This window comes from Myotis lucifugus, unplaced genomic scaffold (genome assembly GCF_000147115.1).
Source record: "Myotis lucifugus unplaced genomic scaffold, Myoluc2.0 scaffold_183, whole genome shotgun sequence".
Lineage (NCBI taxonomy): Eukaryota > Metazoa > Chordata > Mammalia > Chiroptera > Vespertilionidae > Myotis > Myotis lucifugus.
The window spans coordinates 311,648-335,329 of NW_005871231.1; the positions used below are offsets into that span (position 1 = coordinate 311,648).

Sequence of the window (23,682 nt, forward strand, 5' to 3'; positions counted from 1 at the left end):
CTGAGAGAAGACAAGCCCGACCATACTGGCCCCATCTCTGAGAAACTTTGTACTTACTGACCAGTATTCTTCACTGCTCTCCCCCTCTCTTGCCCCTGATAACCTCTAACTTACTCTTTGTCTCTGTGATTTTCCCATTCTATATATGCCATATAATTGGAATCATATATATCCATCCTTTTGTGTCTGGTTCATTTCAGTGAGCATAAGGTTTTAAAGTGCATCCATGTGGTGGCATGCATCAGAACAACATTCCTTTTCATGGTGAAGAACACTTCATTGCATGGATGTGCAATATTTGTCTCCTCAGTCATCTATTGGAGGACACTTGCCATGCTTCTACCTTTTGAAGATTGTAAATGAGAATAAGTTTAAATTTTAATAAATAGATGGCATAGCTAAAATATCTCTTGAATTTGAAAACTTGTTTAAGTTTCTTTTCCCAAAATTGCCATAACCCCCATAGTGGGGAAGGGAATCTATGTAGGACATACATTGGGAGAGGGGAGAAACTGAATTTTAAAGGCATAATTTTGTAAAAAATGAGAGAAATGACAGCTGATTGAAAAAAATAGTCTTTTTTATGTCCTTATAAAACAGGAGCTTTCTTTACCAAAATGGGTACATTTCCAAATGATTAGTAATTTTTTTTCCTGTTCAAATTACCTCTGTTCTGTATTTGTCATGTGCAGAGAAGAAAGGAACAAAGAGACCGCTCAACCTTTCTTCTTCTTTTTATTTTTCTTCTCTATTTGAATATTTCAGAAAAACATAAAGATCTTTATCACCCAGACAATAGTCTCAAAAACTGTGTTTGTTGATGGCTTGAATTTATATAAAAGTTTTTTTAGAGGTACACACAAAAAAATCTCACTGACTTTGAATGTGTTGACCTTGACATTCACAATGGACAGTGATAGCTGAAGAACTGTTCTGACACCTATAGTGAATTCCTCTTCACAGACCCTCTAGATGTGCCCACAGAAAGTGCATTAAAAGAACAATGAGCGCGCATGTACGGGTATTGCACAACTGTGAGCCCGGCTGTGCTCACAGCCTGTACGATGCACAATAACGGCCTTAAATATCATCTTATTCCCATTTAATATATGAGCCAACTGACTCTCTGAAATGGTTGATCAAGTGTGTCCAGTGTTACCCACGTTTTAAGTGATAATGTCAAGATTCAAAGCCCAGCTTTCTCACTGGGAAGCAGATAAACAGATAAATAGAAAAAAATGCAAATCACAGCTGAATTGGATACTTGAAGTGTAAATTAGAATAGGTACAGTCTTTAATTGTGTGGAAAATGTAAATTGCTACTAAAGATAGAACTTCCAAATTACGGAAAGTGGAAATGGAATCTGCCATGCTTCCTTTTTTGAGCGCTATATTCAGCTTTTAACATGCAGTGTGAAAAGTCTCGGCAACACTCTTTCATGTTTGACAAATTATCTAAGAGGTCTGTAGGTCTGCCAGGGTTTGTGCCTACACAAGACAAAGTCTGCCAAGCTGACCTCAGTCTACAGTTTGTTCCAAGTGTACCTTTTTCTCATATGGTTTGGTTGGGCTATAACAAAATACAGGGAAAGCATCACATTGTCCATGGCTGTATTCTACTATGGGACAAAAGGTGTGGGCAAAATCACTTACTCACTGCCACATGTGATCAAATGATTGGACTGAATATAGTCAATTGCCTTAGGTCAAAATAGTTGAAATTACATAGCAGGCCCAAGGACTTATAATAATGACAGCTTATATTAGTATAATGGACTCATGAGAGCATACACCTGTATTAATTTCCTTTTTAAGTATGATCAAAGATCCATTCAGCAGGTGGTCTGTCCATTTTATTGTCAAGGAACAGCCAAGTGTAGCACCTAAAGAGGGCCCAACAGTGAACCACTCCTCCTGTGGTGTACATCTCCTCATGTGGTCCTTTCCTGCACTGAATCTGGGCTGGCCCCATCGAAACAATAGAATGTGGCAGTAGTCTCACTATGTATCACTTGTAACTTTTGCTTTGGTCTTTTGGGACATTCACCCTGGGGAAAGCCAGCTGCCATATCCAAAGTCCCACGAATGACACCAAGTCTGCCATGCTGTGAGAAAGCCCAAATGGCCACATGGAAAGAGAAAGAAAGGATGATGCCTAGGCAGCCCCTAGGTGTTTCAGTCACCCCAAATGAGGCATCAAACATGTAATCAGAGGAGCCATCTTGGATCCCCAAACCACTCCAACCTTCAGACAACTTCAGTACTAGCCAGCATTTGGCTACAACCAGGCGAGCAGCCAAACAAGACCTGCCCAGCTGTTCTAAGCTCCCCACAGAAAACTGTGAGAGATACTAGATTGGTACATTAAATCACCAAATTTTGGGTTGGTTTCTTACACAGCCACAACTAACTGGAAAACCAAGTCTACCCAGATTTTACAATGTTTCCCACTGCACAAAAAACACTGGTAAATGAGGAATATGACTTTAATCAACACTATCAACTGGTATCTTCCGCAAGTAAAGAACTGTGAAGCCACTGGATTCTACCTGGGGAGCAAACTGTCTGGTGGGGAGTTAGATAGTGATTAGACAACAAACAATGCAATGTAGAAAGTATTATGAAGTAAATTCAGACTTCTCATCTCTGAAATTCAGGGAGATTTAGACACTTTTTCAAGTTGACTATCTTAGATCAGATGCCCTAGAACAGTGATGGCGAACCTTTTGAGCTTGGTGTGCCAGCATTTTGAAAAACCCTAACTTAACTCTGGTGCCGTGTCACAAATAGAAATTTTTTGATATTTGCAACCATAGTAAAACAAAGACTTATATTTTTGATATTTATTTTATATATTTAAATGCCATTTAGCAAAGAAAAATCACCCCAAAAAATGAGTTCGCGTGTCACCTCTGACACGCGTGTCATAGGTTCGCCATCACTGCCCTAGAAGCAAAGCCTGAGGTGCAGATTTCTATATTCTTGGGAAAGTCATTTGCTGGGAAGGGGATTACAGAAGATATGGGAAAGATAGTAGGGACACAGGATAAAGGAGAGGTCAGGCCTCAGCCTGATCCATGAGGAGCTCTGGAACATGGGTTGATGGATTGTAAATACAGATTGTCCTGCCCAGAGACTAGGATGTTGGGCTGCTACCCCATAGCCCAACCCTTCATCTCACATCAGTCTATCATAGTCACAGGCAACCCCAAGGAAAATGGAGAACATGGTGGGCATAACTTCTTAGGCATCTCCAGGTAAGGCAACTCCTGCTGACTAAAGGAAATTCCCCAGAAGACAGTGCAGCGTAAGCCATTAGCTGCAAACTCTCCTGGTAGTGGGGTGGGAATACTTCCCTGGTAAATAAAATCTGGATGGGACACTTCCAGTAATGGCTGCAGTCCCATAATGGAAGTAGATGGGGAAACAAAGGTAGTAGGTGCCTGTTCTCTGGTTTAAAACCAGTTTGGATTTGTCTGCCAAAGTCCAAAACACTCTTAGGCACTAAGCCACATATACAATGAGTGTATAGTTTCTACCTACTGGAACGTATTTAGTTTTCCCCAAAACACAGTTAAGTAAATACCAGCCCATTAAGATAGACAAGAAAATTGAGATTCTAAGAATGTGAACCTTAAGGCCACATGGTCCATAATGAATCAGTAGAGTCAGGACTCACCCCCCAGGTCTCCTAGCTCTAACTGCTTTTCTCTCAAGTTACCTGACATGGGGGAAATGGATCTTGATATGAGAGTGAGGAACCAAGACCATTTCCTACATCAAAACTTCAGTAAAGCAAATCAATCAGAGCGTCTATAGCTTGGTCCTGTTTGTTGGCTATTTGAAGAGATGTGTTGGTTTGTTCCCTAGATCAAGTTCAGGCTTCCTCCATGAACTTCTTCCACTAAGGAACATGTTTTGTCAGGTGCCAGTCATTGCCAGTCCCAGCCAGTCTTTTGCTTGAAGATGATGTGATCTGGTATAAACCTTTCTGTGCATCCCCACATCCTGGATGTCCATCATTTCCCTTATAGGCTTCGCCTAACAGGCAGATACTCATGCAATACTTCTTCCTCTTACCCATGACTGCATAGACTTTATTGCAGCAGGGCAAGGATTCTGGAGACTAAAGTCCAGTTCTAACAATCAGTGGCTCTGCCATCATGGGCAAAACCTTTAATCTCAGAGTTTGAGTTTCTGCCTCTAAAATTAGTACCATGCCATTTCCTATTTAGAACTGTCATGAGGATTAGAAGCAACATATTTAAAATACCAAGCACATAGCTGGTGTGCAATAAATGATAGTTATTTTTATGTGACAGACACACCTGCACAGGAGACAGAATGCACGGGTGCTTGCTAAGTAAGCTACCACCATTTGGAAAGCAGGTGTCAAGGTCACAAATGTTTGATGGGTAGTAAGTTCTCATTGCGTTTAACCCATTTGCATTCCAAGTAGACATGTCTCTTGCCTGCATGTCCCCTAGCTCCTTCCCCTTTCCCATCACCACTGTCTTGATTCCTCCAGCTTTCCTTGTCCAGAATGTTCTGTTCTGGTTTCATCCACCACCCTCCATGCTCTGACTCACTAGCACATCCTTTAAGAAGCTTCTGCATGGAAAGAGCAGGGTCCCTGTGGCTCATCAGTTCTAAGTGGTCTGGGTCATAGCTCTGCCAGGCAACCTTTGGGAAGATTGTTCACCTGTCACTACTCCTAAATAATGGCATTATCAGTGACATCTCTGCCATTTCTCACCCCCTGCTTATGATCCTCAATGCCACCATTCCCCATCTCTGGGCTAACTATTCCTCTGGCATAAGTAGCAGTCCTGTCTTTCTTTGAAAGCAATAAGGGAGGTCCACTTCTTATACCTCACTTTCCACCTCTCTACTGGTATAATGGGACTAGTTATTCCTAAATTAAATGAGAAAATACTGGCCAGTTCACAATGTCATTTCCCCTATTTTCCTGATTCGTGTGTGTGTGTGTGTGTGTGTGTGTGTGTGTGTGTGTGTGTTTAACTTAAACGCAAGACAGTTAATAAGTATTAGTTCCTATTGCTGCATTTTCCTTTATTCTTTAAGGGCTTAATAACACGTTAAGTGCAGAGTAGGGGCTCCAAAGAAAAATACAATTTTAATGAACATCTGAACTCTTGGTCGTGATTTCTGATTCCCCTGTAAGTAGTAGGCACCCTGGGCATTGGTCTTTTCTTCCTACTCCTTTCTTTAGTCTCCTGGGACAGATGGAGCAAGCACCCTGCACTCAGAGGCACAGCATCGTTTTTTGCTGAATGAGAAAATGTTCAGGCTGTGAGCTGATAACCACTTAACAGGATTTCAGCTCTAGCTGAATCCTGGAGGGAGGGCAGGGCAGGAGCTGACTTGACTCAGAAGCTTCAAATGCCCTGGATATTCTAAGTATAATAGCTGAGGCTCCATTCAGCTGCTCTCAGCCACCTCTCCCAAAGGACCCCACCTGGAGACCCCTAGGTTGCCCTGGGCCTGGACCAGTTTGGACAGGAACCTCACTCTGTCCAGTTGGCATCTCTCTCTTTGTTAATAGAATTGGTATTAGGTGTGTTTGGGAAGGGACCAGGTTCCTGAGTCATGGCATTTGGACCGCTATGAAGGCAGGCACAGGTCAAGTGCAGGGCATCCCCTGAATTGGACAGTGTTCAGATGAGATCTAAGTGCCTGGTCTGTAGCCACAGCTCTGAATCCTTGTACCTTCCTAGCAGCCATAGCCAGTAGGACTCCAACCCCTTTCCCCTGGTCCACCTCCATGAAAACATCCTTAGTTAAGACCAATTATTGAATTTATACCCACTGACCATTTTACACTGGGCCACCCCAACATCAGCTGTGCCAGCCCCATGTTCCTGGTGCTTAGTCCTTCCTTCCTCCATTCCTACCCAACACCTCTGCCCCAACACTCCATGCCTCAAGCATATCATCCCTATGAGCATACAGGCATTGATAGGTATTTTGCAAAAGCCATCCTCTTGGGAGTCGGAAAACTCACACTAGGGTCTCCATGGTCCCCAAATTTCTGGGTAGCCTTGGAAACTCGATTTAACCTTTCTGGACCTCTTGTTTCTTCAGCTCTTAAACGGGGGATGAGGAAAGCCAGATCCAATGATGTGCTGCAGAGGGAAGTGCTGTGCAGACTGCAGTGCAAAGGGAGGTCCTGCTACAAGGATTTCTGACCTGCCCTCTGGGGAGCTGGAGTCATTGACAACCTCAATGGGTTCTGAGGAAGAGGCAGGGCCTGGGGCGGGGCATGGGCCATGCAAAGGTCAGGCCCCCTGCAGATGCTGATACAGAGCCAAGGTGACTCACGTCTCTGGTAGCACTCCTGAGAACGCAGGCTCATTCTTGCCCCTTCCCTGTGACTCACACACCTCCCAGGATGGAAGACCTTTGGCACCAGAGAAGGGATATGCCGGTTAAATAGGGAAGAACTGTCCTCAGTCTGGGCCTTTTAGTCTGAGTTCAGAAAGAATTGTGTAGTGAGAAATGAAATGTGTGCTTTAGCTATGCAAGGACTCCAAGCCTGGCGGACTTACAGTCAGTGTGAACTTGAGCACGGTCTTTATCTTCTTCGTGCCTGTTTCCTCCTTTTTTGAACCTGCCATAATGATTCCTACACTCTCTGAGGTGGCTTGGGGCAACATTTCAATGAGGTCCTGTTTGTAGAAAATGATCAATAATGTCCATTTCACTCCCCTGCCTTAGTTATAAACTATGTCAGGAAATGGCTTTATTTTGCCTGATTATATTTTTCATTTTACCATAATGAATATGTTTTGCTTTCATGAGAAAAAACACACAATATATTTAATCCTGTAAAAGGCTAACTGAAGGAAGACAGCAGAAAAAACTGAGGCTCTTCCAATGAACCAGCTATTTGGGGGCAGAAGTCAAACTGAAATGGGGTTCTCACATCTGGGCGCAGGTGGGCAGGGCTCCTTCTGCACTACCCTCTGGTTTATGCTTTTCTTTCTTTTTCTTTTTCTTTTTCAATTTTAACCCTTGACGTTTACATTTCTCCCACCTTCAGAACTCCAAGGGGTGATTACTAAACATACAAATATCTATGTCTCAAAGCATTTGGCATATGTGTCTACAAATGCATTGTGAGCTTTCAAGAGATAGCTAAACAGACACCACCTAAGCAAAAGGCTTCCCCTTTAACCAGCTTTTCCCAGACTCTTCAAGTCGGGGACACACATAGATTTTGCAACCAATCTTTTCTATTCTAAGTGGCTCTGCAGAGACCCATTGCCACCTGGGGCAGTTTACAGAGTCCCAAGGTCATTCTGAAGGCCAATGCTTTACATCACTTTATTGTAGGTTTCTCCCACCTTTATTGTAGGTTACACCCTTTGCTGAGACCAGTATATATATACAAGTACCCTCTGAGTCACAGGCATATTACAGGGAGCTTCTTCCTAGTTATTAATATTGCTTTGTCCACCTTGAGTTTACATGGAGTTAAAATCCACACTCAGGTATGTGCTGAAGTCAGGAGTGGGCAAAACTGCCTCTTCCAAAATAACAGGGGGTCTCAGTGAAGATAAATCTTACAGTGCAAGTAAAAAAAAGTAAACTTGATGACCACAGCAAGACAATCAAAATTAAAAAGAGAAACGAAGAAAAGAAAGGAGGAAAGACGAATGTAATATCCATCAAAACTTGTTTTTGTTTTTTTCAGTAACAAAGGAATATAGATTCCCCAATGGGTGCAACATGGACAGCTATTTTGAGTCAAGGGCAAGTTAATTATATTAAAAAAAGACAGCGTCTCCAGAATTTATTATTATTTCTTTTTGCAGTGAAATCTTTTAGTTCCTTCATATAGAGACATATTACACAATGTTAACAACCATGAAAAACAATACAAAATGCCCTCAATTTAACAAGTAGAAAAATATAACTAGTATATATGGCAATTGTGAATCTAATACTGTACAGAAGTTATTTATGGATCTTACAAATAAATTATAGCTTAAATGCCTTTTAAAACTTCTTCCCCCACCCTAGATGTACACCAGAACTTACAGTATCGGAAAGGTTCAGAGCCTAGCTTATTGCAAATCAGTGCCAGTCAAATGTTCTGCCCACGAGCTCAAAGAATTTCTTATTTGGCTCATGGAAATATTCGTGCAGTTTATGGAGGAGTTTGGGGTCCACTTGGGGGTGCGCCCGGCCTTTGGACTCATGCAAGCAGCGATCCCGCCCGCTGTCCCGCAGGCAGTAGAAGCCCTTGGTTTTGTTAAAGTAGAAGTTTGAGGCGTTGATCTGCGGGGACAGCTTCAGGAACCTCTCCACCTTCTGAATCTCCGGGAAAGGGTCCCTGATGAGGCGGTCACCGTCCACGATGTGGATGCGGTGCAGCGGGAAGAAGCGCAGCCAGTTGCGCATGTGCACGTGGTAGAGGCTACGGTTGAGCGCCTTGTAGTCCACGTTGAGGCGGCCATCGCGCACCAGGAACTCCTCGATGGACGGGTAGGGCTTGTGCTTCTGCACGTGGTTGTACAGCACCTGCGTGTAGTCCGACAGCACGCGCTCCGAAGGGTCCCGCAGGATGAGCAGCAGCCGGAGGGCTGGGTTCATACCGTGGACCCGCTCAGGCACTTTGGGTGACGTGAAGTACGCGGGGGTCTTTTCCACGGTGAGCTGGTGGGGGGCGGAGAGGGGCATCTGGCTGAGGTACCAGCCCAGGCCTTGGCTGTAGTGCTCCTCCCAGTCGAAGAAGTGCACCTCGTTCTCGGCGGCCGCCACGTCGGGGTGCAGGCTGAGCATCTCCAGCAGCGCGCGGGTGCCGCCCTTGCGCACGCCGATGATGATGGTCTGCGGGAGCTGCCTGGCAGAGCCATTGGGGGCCGCGCCGTCCAGGGCCTGGTCCTGGAGGGTGGCTGCTTTCCACACCAGCTCCTGTGGTCCAGGTTCCGCCCAGGGCGCGCCGGGGCGGGAAGGCACTAGCTGGAGCTGTGCCACCAGCAGCGCCGCGCCCAGGAGCAGCGTGGCCATGCTGGACACCACGGGGGCTTCGCTAGGCCGGACGTCGCTGGGTCATGAAGCGCCACCGCAGGAAATGCCTCCTGATCAGTGACACATGGGCGTAGCAGGCAGCCAATTACTAGGAAACAAAGAAAGAAAAATATTAATGCCAAATCCACAGGCTTCATGGAGTAGTCCACCTCCCTGGTTCCTGACCTGTAAAGCAGGGGCGGCAACATTTCTGTGCAGATCAGGTCGGGATGGTTTAGGGCCCAGGGGTCCTCAAACTTTTTAAACAGGGGGCCAGTTCACTGTCCCTCAGACCGTTGGAGGGCCGTACTATAGTTTAAAAAAAAACTATGAACAAATTCCTATGCATACTGCACATATCTTATTTTGAAGTAATAAAACAAAACGGGAACAAATACAATATTTGTATTTGCATGTGGCCCGTGGGCCGTAGTTTGAGGACCCCTGGTAGGCTTAGGGACTACAGTCTCCGTGGCAACTCCAAGTATGCTGTTTTGCTCTAAAGCACCCATGGATGTCCCCATGGATGTCCTAATACAACTTTTAAAATATTATTTTGTTTTCCAACAATGTATATGCTTAGTTCTATGTTTGCAAGAGATGAGAGAGAGAGAGAGAGAGAGAGAGAGAGAGAGAGAGAGAGAGAGATTTGGCTCTGCAATCCTAGTTAAACTCTGCTGTAAAGGAATGCCAAACTCTGCTGTAAAGGAAAGGGTTGGAAAGGCCTTTTGCACTTCAACAAACAACTAGCCCCAGGCCTAGCAGTAGGTGATATAGGAGCAGACATTGTTCCTGCTCCCTGCCCACCCCCACTCCCCTTCCATCATGGGGCTCCTGATCTAATAGGGCAGGTGAACCTGCCGAAAGATTGATCGTTTAGTTTCAATTCTTCACCCCACTTCACCTCACCCTCCATCCAGTTCTTGCTGTGGCCTCATTGTCAGGGGACTTCCTCATAGTTTGGTTTGGTTTGGCCAATGGCCTGTGGTCAGTCCCCAGCCCAGGCAGTGAAAGGCCATGTGTGTCTCCACTTGCCCTCTCGCCATGGGAAGAATGGGCCCTGGCAGCCCCCGCCTCCAGGAGGAAGAGGGAAGACAGGTGCAGCAGAGCAACCCCAGCTCATGAGTGAGAGAATACACTCTGGTGCTTTTCAGCCATTGAGTTTTGGGATGGCTTGTATAGTAACACTCATATGGAAAAGGTTAACAGATGCAACCTGACTGCAGGCATCGACACGATATGTTATGATTACATTCTAGGCAGGGTCCCATGAGGGCATATGGTCATTCATTTGGCCTGAAACAGTTGCGAAGGGCTTCACAGCAGAGGAAATGTTTGACGTGGGGCTAGAGGGATAAACAGGTGAGGTTACTAGAAAGAGCAAAAAGCCTTCCTGTGTGCAAAGCCTTACTGTTTATAAAGTGGCCCTGCAGTCTGCTCAGGTGACTTGTCACCACACCCTACAGTGTAAGGTAGGAAGGCAGGACAGTTAGAGATGAGAGTCTTGCCCAAGGACACTAACATTCAGTCCATTTCAAAATTCAGAGCCCAAATTAAAAACTCTAAGCTCAGGGCTCTCTTTCCACAAATTGCCTCCTTTACACCTTCTCTTTCCATCTGGGATTGATCACAGTTAGGCCTCAAAGTCCCTCAAGCACACAGGCACTGCTGGGTCAGATGGATGGATGGCATAGGGCTCCCAAAGGCAGATGAGTCATGGTTCATGTTTTCTGGGTGCTGATAAACAACAATCTAAAAGAGGAGGCAGCAAGCTATCCTTTAAGTAATCCCTGTCTATACACAGTTAGGGATGGATGGCTTCGAGACAGGCTGGGATTGGGGACTGGGATTTCCAGAACCAGTAATAGTGTTCTCCATCAAGAGGACCCATCATCTTTAGACCAGGTTTAAAATTCACTTAGTTTAACTCTTGTCCAGAATGTGTAAACAGAGAACCACACCCAGGGCTCCCATTTTAATGATCAAACCAGTTTATCTATTTCCCTCAGATATCAACTGTCTGGGGAAAATGTATATGAAAGAACAAGCAATGAAATATCTAGAAACCTCTGGAGAATCACAGAATGCTGGAGAAGAGACTTGCAAGATTGGGTGGCATAACTGTTTGGGAAAAGGAAGGGATATGTTTAAGGATGACTGGCCAGACAGATGTGGTTCAAGGTTGGTTCTACTGATTGGATAAGCTCAATTTAATGGGCCATTTGCTTTAATCAATTGAACATTTCAGTGTATTTCAGGCAAATTCCATTTCCTTCTCAACTGCTCATGTGGATCAACAGAACGGGCCGGCTGTGCTTGTCTTGTACATGTTTTTGTGTGTGTGTGCACATGTAGTGTGCTTGTATGAATTTGTGCCTGACTCCAGGCCCCACCCTCCCCAACCCTGCTACGCCTGAGTGACAGAGTTGGAGACCAGAACTGCAAGTCATATTGTCTGACCATCCTTCCCACCCTGTTAGGAGGTATCCTGGTTAGCACCATGCACATCAGAGATCTTTCTCCTAAAGGGGAATTACCAGCAGTCCAAGGGAGAAGAAATGAAATGTAGTTTGCCCTTTCAAAACAGAAATGAAAAATAAAAAATAAATAAACTGGGAAGTTAGTAGTTTACAAGCTCCTCATTTCTACTTCAAACTTTCTAAAAATGTAGTTTCTTATTGTAAGCTTTTCTTCTTCATTCCAAAAATATTTAATATTCAAGCTATATGGAAAGTAAAAGTTTAGCTAAAGTCTCATACACACGGAGAGAGACAGGGAAACAGAGAGAGAAAAGCACATATATGTACTAGTATGGGCTATATGTAGAGAGAGCTATGTGTATAGCATGTGCATGTATGAAACTTTAGCCAATTAATATGTATACACATATATCATGTGTATCTGTATGCACACACATATGTACTATATATGTAAATTTATATATATCACAAACACAGTGGCCATTAAGAGCCACAGTCTTTCTGTAGTAGTCTTTCTGTAGTAGTCTGATCATTGTTCAGTGGCATAGCCATAATTTCTGGGCCTCTTAGTAAGACTCTTAGAAAAGCAAAGATCCCCACGCTCAGGTGAGCCTATAAGCCAGAACATCTGAGCCGAATGGATCCTGACAGTGGGATTCTGAACATCAAGGCAAAAGAGAGCCATTGAGCCACTGCCTTTCATTTTGTGGGTGAGGAGGCCCCGAGATGACTTGGCCAAGGTCACATGGAGAATCCAGGCTTGACCTTGTGGCTCCTGAGTTCCAGTTCTGTGTTCTATCTGCTATTTCTGCTGCCTCCCAAGTGTGGGGTCTCAACATTCACTAATGGCAATGGTTTTGGGGTCCTAAACCAAAAGACCCCCCCAAAACCTACCCAGCAGTGACAATTCCCTGGCCACCTACTCCAGCATCAGTTGATACACACAGGGTGAAACTCATTTCCTAGTTCTATTCAGTAGAAGAGTCAAAGGACTTACACAGGTGATGGGGTCAGGAGTTCTTCTCTAGGTTTGACCTGAGTCCAAGTGACTTAACCTCTCCTAGTCTCAGTCTCCTCATCCATAGAACAGTAATAATCCCACCCATCTCCAATGGCTACCTGTGGACTGTGTATCAGTGAGATGTTGTGGGTCAATAAGCACCATCCAAAGAAATCCAATGTGAGCCACATATGCACTTTTTCCCTTATCAAACAAAAACTGACTGAATTTACACTACTAGTACATATCTAACATTTTACCTACGTATTGACACGGGTGCCCATTTTTACCAATGCCTTCTCCCTTCCATAATGCCAACCACAGCCTCCCCCACAGCAGGCACGCGGCATGTGAATTGTATAGATGAAAGTATACCACAGTTTTAGTTCATTCTCAGAAAAACTCAAATCTTCACTGGCAATCAAGAGGTGCTCATGAAGGTGAGAGTAACCCTTCTCTGAGGTGCTGGTAACCACTATTCATTTATGTGTCTCTGGTACTTAGTCAAATCCTGACCTGTGTCAAATCATGTATTGTTTCTACTTTTATAAATGAGGAAATGACCCACATGTGCACTTTAAAATTTTCCAGGAGCCACACTAAAAACAATGCAATTCAGTGCCGGCTCCTGGTCAGAGTCCAGCCCCCGCTGCTGTACCCTTCCAGGGCCTGGATGATTTCTGGACACAGTGGGTGCTGGAGATTCTATTTGCTGAATGGACGTGTCAAATGCAATGGAAAGCAAGGCACATGTCCACAGGTCCTGAGAAAGACTTTTAATTCAGCGTAAGGGAAACCCAATAGTTTGTCTATAAAAATGACTGCATCAAAAGTGAGTTTTCCAGCCCCTGGAGAGTCAAACAGAAACCAGATGTTGAATGGCAGGCTCAGCATTTCTAATGGGAGTTGGACAGGGTCACCCGAGAGTCTAGAAAATATTTTAATTAAAAAAGGAGAGGAAGCAGTGAAATAACCCTTCAAAAATATTTTAATTTTGTCCTTAAGTCTTCTTATTCCATGATCCACATCATGACCTAGATTTCAAATGTAATTAACTACAATATATTCTCCAAGTCCCACCCCCCGAAGATTCATGATAGAATGAAATACCAAAGGTATTTCACAGGAGGGACATTCAGTGCGTTGGGAACAGTAGTGTTGGTGATCCCTCTTCAGGACACCTCCCCGGCCCCTGCACACGAGAGAGACACAGCTGTCACAGGCAAGAGTCTCCCCCAGAGAACAGGGATAAGCAAAGCACTCAACCACACATCCTTTAAGGGATTTAACAAAAGGGTCGGAAAGGAAAAGATTACTTACTGAGTGCCCATTGTGCCAGACGGTAAGCACTCATGTATACATGACCCCTTCGAATACTCGCAACAATACCAAGAGGTGGTTCTTCTCATTTTATTTTACATTTTTAAAAATATATATTTTTATTGATTTCGGAGAGAAAGGGAGAGGGGGAGAGAGATAGAAACATCAATGATGAGAGAGAATTATTGATCGGCTGCCTCCTGCATGCCCCCCACTGGTGATCGAGCCCACAACCCGGCATGTGTCCTTGACCAGAATCAAACCTGCAACCCTTCAGTTCACAGGTTGACACTCTATCCACTGAGTCAAACCTGCTAGGGCTTATGTTACATTTTTTAAGTAACAAGAAGATAGCATGCAGATGTGGAAAAACAAAGAAGTGTTTGCAATTGGACAGATCCAGGGTAGAATACTTATAGCTGCCTGACCTCCAATAAGAAGCTTCTTAGCTGTCAGGGTTCAATGTGCAATTCTGCACAATGGGCTAATACCTACTTCCCATGGATGCTATCATGATTAAACAAAACTCTCCACATTGAATAAATATATCACAGTGCCTTTCTCCCCATGACAAATAGGAAAACATGCTATTCAGGTTGAATGACCTTCTCAAGGTCACAGACCCAGGAAGTATGAAAACTAAAATTCTGCAGGCCATCTCTAAACCCCGCCGCACCCCACCTGTGACCGGTGATGCCTCTGTGGGCAGGGAGAGTGCGTTCCAGGCAGATGCAGCTTAGCAATAGGCTGAGCTAGCAGAGAGGCCCAGAGCCTTTCTACTGCAATGCAGGACTGCCTCTCTCCAGCTTTGCGGGTGCTGAGTGATCTCATTTTCTGGAATGCACTGAAACCTGGTTAAAGACAGTTCGAACAACGGAGCTGTCATTCCCCTATCCAACCGACTTCAGAGCAATCAACAGGATAAGATCATTTGTTCACTTTCAGAGTCACACACGTCTTCACTTTTGTCCTTGCACAACTACTGATGAACGCTTGGCAGGGGTGTCAAATGTTCCTCCTGGCGGGTCCTCTTGGAAACCGAGAAAGAGGAAACAGGTTTAGCTTGTGCCTGTCAGTCTGGGAAAGGACAGTGGTATCTCAAGACTCGCATAAATATTTATTTTCTATAAATTGCCTACACATGCCACTTGTCAACAAGTGCTGACATTCGCTTTTGTTTGGATTTACTGATGGTGATGGTTGCGCAGTAAGATGGGTGGAAAGGACCCAAGGTCAGTCCTGGGAATGTTCGTAAGTTTCCCCGGGCCACGTTTACCATCTTGGACAAAGAAGGGTCTTGGCCCATTTTCCTCTTGGAAAGGGGGTGAACCCTCAGAATGCTCCTCCTCCAGCCTTCCCAGGCTCCCCTGCATCCGCACAATGCTAGGGGCTTCCTCCCTATTTCAAAAGGGTGACTGGATATTGAGCATGACTCCCCGGGACTGAAGGAAGGAGGTACTCAGGCAAGCCAGGAAGGGCAGCGTGGTGTGGGGACAGGCGCAGGGATTTGGGGCCACCAGAAATAACTGGCAATGTTGTTTCTGAGCCTCTGAGAACTCCAGGATGCACTGGGATGAGCAATGCGGCCTGTCCCACGGGGAGTTTGAGGTCAACCCACCCAGTCTTCTTCTGAAGCTTCCCTCCCAGGAGCTCAGCCCAATGCTTTCCAAACTCAGAGGCACACTCCAATCCCCTGGAGATCTACTTCCACATGCAGATTCAGATCTGAGAGGTTGGAGAGGCCTGGGTGTCTGTGTTCCTAACAAGCTCCCAGGGAATTTGGCTGCCCATCTGGGCCCTTGGATGGTGAGGGGCCCATGATCTTGCAACCTCTGGGTCCAGCTGTGAGCTTGGAACCTCCAGGCCCAGCTGTGAGCCTGGAACTTCTGGACCCAGTTGTGAGCTTGCAACCTCTGGGCCCAGCTTTGAGCTTGTAATCTCTGGGCCCAGCTGTGAGCTTGGAACCTCTGGGCCTATCTGGATTTGGATTCTAATCACCTTGGCCTTGAGCAGGGTGGCTAATTTTCTTTTGGTTTTTGTTCTTACTGTTGTTTGTTTTTAACTGCAGGATGAAAACAACTGCAGAAGACAAAATAGAGGGATCGGTCTGGCTTCAGAGGTGATGTTATCCCCAGAGCTGGGCAGAGGAGAGATGCTGGATTTCACAGAGGATTTGGGGCCCAAACCTGGCTCAAATCTCAGCTCTACTGCTGAAAATCCTGCAGGCAGCTCTGAAGCTTGCAGCCTTAGGTCGAATGCACTGGCCCCACATTCCAACTGCAAGGCTTCAATACAACAGGCTGAGGACATTAGCATATCGCCTGGCCCATGGCAAGCCCTCAAATCCTGGGAGCTATTTTTGTCCCTAAAAAAGAAAGCTGTGTGGTATAAATGGGATCCAGGCATGATAATGAGTCAAACTCATTTGTTCACGATCCACAGCACTGCAGTGACTCAACCAGACGGAGGCTCCAGGAAGCAAGGACAGCATCGCCTGGACAGGTGCAGGCTCTCTGTTTCTAAGGGATGCACAGTCACTGGGTCCTCTGTGACTGCCCCGCCCCCTCAGGAATGATGGGCAGCCAGGTCTGTGAGTCTGGGAGGGAAAAGGAGGAGCAGCTACCTCTCCTCAATGTGTTTAATCTGCACTGCTGTGCACAGCAGGCAGCCTTGACCTAAATAAATCCTTCATTAGAGGCAGCGCACGTGGAGCTCCCTGACAGGAGGGTGGACGGGCCTCTTTTATTACTTGGTGCAGCTGAGTGGAAAGGGGGCTGTGCCAGCAGACAGGGAACGGGAGTGGCTGCCTTAGTGCATGCCAGTGTGCATGGCCTTCTGTTCCTGCTCCAGGTGAGACCTAACCTCCACACAGGTGCCCTCTGAATGTGGGAGTCTCCTGGTTGGAGTGGACAGTGACATCATTCTGTGGATGGGGAGCACCCAGAAATCCCATACGTCTCTCCAGAAAGAACCAGGAAAGACACAAGGTGCATGAGATGCTAAAGGGCCAGGAGCCATTCCCTGGTCCTGTCCAGATTCCTGCGGAAGGGAAAACTGAGGCAGGCAGAGCACAGGAACCCCAAGGTCAAGTATGAGGCAGCGGAGCTGAATCAGAAACGAAGGTCTCTGGATGCCCTTGCCACTGCACAAGACACGGAAGGCTGGGCTTCTTTTGTGTTGGGGTAGAAAATATTGAGCAATTTTTAGCTAAAAAATAAATACGTACAAACCAAACTAAATTCTTCCCCTGGAATGGCAAAGGTGGGGGAGGATTGGCCTCATTTCTGGGGCCAGCCTGTAGGGACTGAATGTTTGTGTTCTCCCAGATGCATATGTATTTGGAGCTGGGGGCTTTGGGAGGGACTCAGGGTTAGAGGAGGTCTTGAAGATGAGACACATGATGGGATTGATGTCCTTCTAAGGCAGGGGTGGGAACCTTTATTCTGCCAAGGGCCATTTGGGTCTTTATAACATCATTCAAAGACCATACAAAATTATCAACTTAAAAATTAGCCTGTTAAAACTAAAACCATTTCACCTAAGAACAGGAATGAGACAGGGATGCTCACTTTCACCATTCCTGTTCAACATATTACTGGAAGTGCCAGCCATAGCAATTAGACAAGAAGAAATAAAAGATACAGAAATTGGAAAAGAAGATGTAAAACTGTCATTATCCACAGATGATATGATACTGTACATAAAAAACACTAAAGACTCCATCAAAAAATCATTAGACTTAATAAATGAATTCGGCAATGTAGCAGGATACAAAACTAATACTAAGAAATCTATGGCATTTTTATACATCAATGATGAACTTACAGAAAGAGAGATTTAAAAAACAATCCCATTTACTTTCTAACCAAAAACAATTAAGATACCTAGGAATAAACTTAACTAAGGAGGTAAAAGTCCTGTACTCGGAAAACTACAGAACACTGAAAAAAGAGATAGAGGAGGACATAAACAGATGGAAGAACATACCGTGTTCATGGATTGGTAGAATCAACATCATTAAAATGTCCATACTACCCAAAGCAATCTATAGATTCAACGGACTCCCCATTAAAATACCAACAGCATATTTCACAGACCAAGAAGGAACTCTCCAAAAATTCATCTGGAATAAAAAAAGACCTGGAATAGCTTCAGCAATCCTGAGAAAGAAGAACAAAGTAGGAGGGATCTCAATACCAGATATCAAACTGTATTACAAAGCCACTGTTCTCAAAACTGCCTGGTACTGGCACAAGAACAGACTTATAGACCAATGGAATAGAATAGAGAACCCAGAAATCGACCCAAACCACTATGCTCAATTAATATTGACAAAGGAGGCAAGAATATACAATGGAGTCAAGACAGTCTCTTCAATAAATGGTGTTGGGAATATTGGATAGATTACATGCAAAAAAATGAAACTAGACCACCAAAAACAAAAAATAAACTCAAAATGGATAAAGGACTTAAACATAAGATGGGAAACCATAAAAATATTAGAGGATTCCACAGGCAGCAAAATCTCAGACATATGCCCAAGCAATTTATTCACTGATACAGCTCCTAGGGCAATGGAAACTAAAGAGAAAATAAACAAATGGGACTACATCAAAACAAAAAGCTCTGCACAGCAAAAGAAACCATCAACAAAACAATAAGAAAGCCTACTGCATGGGAGAACATATTTGCCAATGTTATCACTGATAAGGGTTTAATCTCCAACATTTACAGGGAACTCATACAACTTAACAAAAGGAAGATAAACAACCCAATCAAAAAATGAGCAATGGACCTAAATAGATACTTTTTGAAAGAGGATGTAAGGAAGGCCAAAAGACATATAAAAACATGCTCAAAGTCACTAATCATCCGGGAGATGCAAATCAAAATGACAATGTGGTACCATCTCACACCTGTCAGAATGGCTATCATCAAAAATTCAACAAATGACGAGTGCTGGTGAGGATGCAGAGAAACAGGAACCCTCGTGCACTGCTGGTGGGAATGCAGACTGGCGCAGCCACTGTGAAGAACAGTACGGAGTTTCCTCAAAAAACTAAAAATGAAACTCCCATTTGACCCCACTTCTAGGAGTATATCCCAAGAAACTAGAAACACCAATCAGAAAGGATATATGCACCCCTATATTTGTAGCACCACAATTTACCATAGGTAAAATTTGGAAACAGCCTTCAACAGATGAGTGGATTAGAAAGCTATGGTACATCTACACAATGGAATACTACATTGCGGTAAAAAAGAAGGAATTTTTACCATTTGCAACAGCATGGATGGAACTGGAAAGCATTATGCTAAGCGAAATAAACCAGTCAGAGAAAGATACATATCACATGATCTCACTCATTTGTGGAATATAATGAATAACATAAAGTGATGAACAAAATCAGATCCAGAGACAGAGAAGCATCGATCAGACCGTCAAACCTCAGAGGGAAGGTAGGGGAAGGTGGGGGTAAGGGAGAAAGATCAACCAAAGGACTTGTATACATGCATATAAGCCTAACCAATGGACACAAATACCAGGGGGGTGAGGGGATGAGTGGAGTGGGGTGTTGGGGGGCAATGGGGGGATAAGGACACACATGTAATACCTTAATCAATAAAGAAAAAAATTTTTTTTAAATTAGCCTGTTATATTTGGTCAAACATTTAATTGACCCACCCCTAATGCCTTGGCAGGGCCAGACCAAATGATTTCATGGGCCTTATATAGCCTTTGGACCTGACTTTCCCCACCCCTGTAAGGAGAGGAAGAGAGACCAGAGTTCTCTCTGCCCCAGGAGCACATCAGGAGATGACAACCACATTTGAGCCAGGTGAGAGCTCCCAGCAGGAGCGGAATTGTTGGCATCTTGCTTTTCAACTTCCCAGACTGCAGAGCTGAAATATCAACTGTTGCTGTTTAAGCCCCCAGTTTGTGGTATTTTGTTAGGGCTGCTGAGCAGACTAATACTCAGCCCTTAGAAGAAACAGTAAGTTCCTTCTGTGTACATCTTTCCAGGGTGGTGCTCACCTGCTCCTGGATTCCAGCAGGTGACATCAACCGATGAAGCTGGTGTCCTGGGAGGGACTGCAGACAGAGGCCATGCATGTGCATGTGATCTGCCTAAAATGCCAGCTGCTGACAGCTCTGCAGATGCTCTTGGAGGTGAGGGACCAGTGCCCTCTGATGTTTTGTTTTTACAGATCCAACCATGGATATTTATGTGAAAACTCCTGATTTTTATGAATAGGATAAATGGGTATTAGTTGCCACATAAGGTGAACTTGAAAAAAATAAAAAGACTGGAGCGCAAGTCTGTAGAAACTGATACCTGAGGTCTATACTTTGCCCACATGTGATTGCTCAAACTTTTACATGGCACTATGATGTTTCTAAGACTGCACAACATTCCTGGGGATTCAGAGATAATGCAGCTGCTGTCCATAGGAACACCTGTAAAGTAGAAGACACACATGCAAGGAAACCAACCACCATGTGGGTGTGAGCAGCGATCCAGTCATAGGTATGTGAGAGCACAGAGGAGAGGATGGAGCTGGTGGAGGAGCAGAGCGGGCCTGCCTGGTCTGATTCCCTGGGAAAGGCCTCCAACGTTCAGGCATAATCTGGGCAGGGAGTCCCATGGGAACATGCATGCTAGTAGGTCTGCAGCAGGAACAGGTGCCGGCACTTGGCTGTGCTGGGGTTGGCACTGGATACAGTCTCTGGGAGGCAGTGGGGATATGAGGCCGCACCAGCCAGCAGGGCCACGACCTGAGACTTAGGTACACAGTAGACTGTCAGAGTGGCTTTCCCCCCCAAAAAAAAATCAACAAATAACAGTGCCAACGAGGAGGAAGAGAAAGGGGAACCTTCAAACAATGTCAGTGGGATTGTAAACTGGTGCAGCCACTACTGGCAAACAGTATGAAGTTTCCTCCAAAAACTAAATATTGAGCTTCCATACAACCCAGCAGTTGCACTTCTGGGTATTTATTAAAAAAATAAAAATTTAAAAAATAACAAAAAAAACCCTCACATTAATTCAGAAATATATATGCACCTCTATGTTCTTTGCAGCAATGTTTACAATAGTCCAAACACAGAAGCAACCTAGGTGTTCATTAATAGATGAATGGATAAAGATCTCATATTTCACACAGTGGAATATTACTCAGCCATAATAAAGAATGAAATCTTGCCATTTGCAACAATATGGATGGACCTAGAGCAGTGGTTCTCAACCTGTGGGTTGCGACCCCTTTGGGGTTGAACGACCCTTTCACAGGGGTCGCCTAAATACATCCGGCATATCAGATATTTACATTTCGATTCATAACATTAGCAAAATTACAGTTATGAAGTAGCAACAAAAATAATTTTATGGTTGGGGGTCACCACCACATGAGGAACTGTATTCAAGGGTCAAGGCATTAGGAAGGTTGAGAACCACTGATATAGAGGGTATTAGGCTAAGTGACACAAGTCAGAGGGAGAAAGACAAATACCATCTGATATCCCTTATATGAGGAATCTAACAAAACAAAACACATGAATAAAGTAAACAAAACAGAAACAGATCCATAGATACAGAGAACAAGCTGATGGTTGCCAAAAGGGAGGGGGATACAAGGCAGGGGTGAAAAAAAAAAGAAAAAAAGAAGAAGAAAACAGTAGAGAGAAAAGCACCATGGCAACAAGACGAAGCACAAAGTCCTGCCCTTGAAGCCCAGCGATGCTGCGTACAGGCTGCAAGTTGGGGCAAGGTAATGGAAAATCGTGGCAACCACAGGTTTGGCCCAAGGGCTTCTGTTAGTCTTTCCTTTGGATATGTGTGTCCTTGTTTAACCTGATCATTTACAAAGAGACATTTCAGTGAGCCCTGAGTACTGACGCATACGGTGAACGGCACGGGGGTGAAACACTGACTCACACATCCCTGCCTGCGAGGAGCTGACGGGAGACAGGCATGGAAGCAATGAAAACACGGATCGTATCTGGTCTTGGTGTTACATTGCCTGAATTTTATCCTTTTTGGAATTAACCGTTGCCGTTCATGCCATAGCCCTGGATAAGGCCATAGCACATAGCGTTATCCTCCACCCCACACACGACTGTGATTTCTCTTTGTCCTTTACTTGAAAATTTATAAAAATAGTACTCAAGTTAAATATTCCTAAAGTCTTAAGCTCCAGTTTCTGCAAAAGGAATTAGCATTTCATTTCCCTCTGACACAAGCTTTAACTTATCCAGAATGAATTTACTTTAAACAGGGCTGCCTGCCTTATTATCTTATTCATCTTGCCATCTTTAAATGCCACCTAATCCATTCGGAACACCACTGGGTACTGCACTTGACACAGCCATCGCCGGGACCTCCTGTTAACTTTTCTTACAGTTTCAATGTCATCTGATTAAATATGTGTCTACGTGTCATGGTAAACCATCTCCAGACTGGTCAATTATTCTTTCTGGATGATTCATGCTTTATACTTTTAAAATAATACTTATTTACTATTTGAAACAAGCTGGCCCATAAAGTACATTTGAGTAAGAAAAGGCAGCAGGTGAGGGCAATTCTGAACACAGGGGACTTCACCTCAGCAGGGCCAGTCGGCCTGGGAACCAGAGTGGTGGGGGCTCGGACACAGACAGAGGCAGCCTCCTCCTTCAAGACCACAACCATAGACATGACCCTGGAGCAGGGGCCTGCAAAGCCGGGGAAATCACCATGAGAGAGTTCTGGAAAGGACGGGACACAGGCTGACATTGACTTTGCCCAGAGAACATTTTCTCAGGTCACTCTGACCCCTGAGTGGGGCAACAAAGCCTGGCTGCCCATCTGAGCTCTGGGAACCTGAGCCCAGTCACCCTCCATTCAGGGAAGACTGGTGTTTCTAGATATAATGATGGTATTTCCACTCCCTACTCCCAGGACCTGAGACTCTTCACCCCGTCACCACCTCAAGCCGCAGTTCATTTGGCAATCGTGCCGAAGATCCTGGATCAGGCACAAGGCGGGGGAGCCCTGGTTTGTCCTGTTCTGGAGCCAAGCCCACATCATCCTAACCATGTCCCCTGTGAGGTGAGGAGCCTCCCAGGACAACAGAAAATTCAGTGCCTGACTGCAGCCACGCCGGGTGAAGCTGAGATAAACACCCATAGCTCAGTGCCTATGCCCTTTGGCTGCTGGTTCCCCAAGGGCTGGTGGCAGGGCTGTGCTCACTCACTGAGCTGAAGAGTGCAGGTCGCTGTGCCAGAGGGACTAGAACTTGCAACGCAGAGCACCTCTTAAAGCTCCAGGCTGGGACGCACTTGAGCTTTCTTAACCACAGAAAGTCACAGCCACTCTGACCTTCCCATAGGAAGGAAAGTGCAGCCCTCGTCCATGCCCGGTGCCACGAAGCGCACCGTTATTTATCACGGGCCGGGGAGGAGGTGGATCGGGAGAGCATCCAAGACAGACCTGAAAGAACACCACATTCCGACCCGGAGGAGAAAGGGCACAGGTGCAGGATGCGAGGCGGAGGGAACAGCATGTGTAAAGTGGGGGAATGTCCACATTCCAGGCTTATCCGGGAACAAGGGGTGTTGGCCCTGAGGTCAGAATATGAGTTGTGTGCAAAGCAGGGAGGATGGGGAGAGATGATGCCTGGAAGATGAGGATGCGCCTGCCAGGCTGTGGGACTTGAATTCCATCGTGACTTTTACTATGAAACAAAGCAGGCAAAGATGAGCCGTTTTGAGCTCCCCCGAGTGCCTGCAGCGCTCTGTGTGAATCACCGCATTTAATCCTGAGGACTCTATGAAAAAGAGGGCACTGGGCCCTTAGAGTATTTTTT

The 23,682-nt window shown here is 45.1% G+C and overlaps 1 protein-coding gene across 3 annotated transcripts in view; it reads right to left on the reverse strand.

Moving 5' to 3' along the window:
• Positions 1-7,785: 7,785 nt before the first annotated feature.
• HS3ST1 (heparan sulfate-glucosamine 3-sulfotransferase 1) overlaps positions 7,786-23,682 on the reverse strand; it is a 29,331-nt gene continuing 13,434 nt past the window's right edge. Inside the window, exons 2-3 of one of the 3 annotated variants that reach the window (XM_023760465.1) lie at positions 14,518-14,854; positions 7,786-9,145 (exon numbers count right to left, since the gene is read on the reverse strand). In XM_023760465.1, the coding sequence (XP_023616233.1) occupies positions 8,101-9,036 (936 nt within the window). In that variant the 5' untranslated portion in view covers positions 9,037-9,145; positions 14,518-14,854 and the 3' untranslated portion in view covers positions 7,786-8,100. Of the gene's footprint in view, positions 9,146-14,517; positions 14,867-23,682 lie in introns of all 3 variants that reach the window. The other 2 variants (XM_023760464.1, XM_006096605.3) reach the window with 2 other exon arrangements.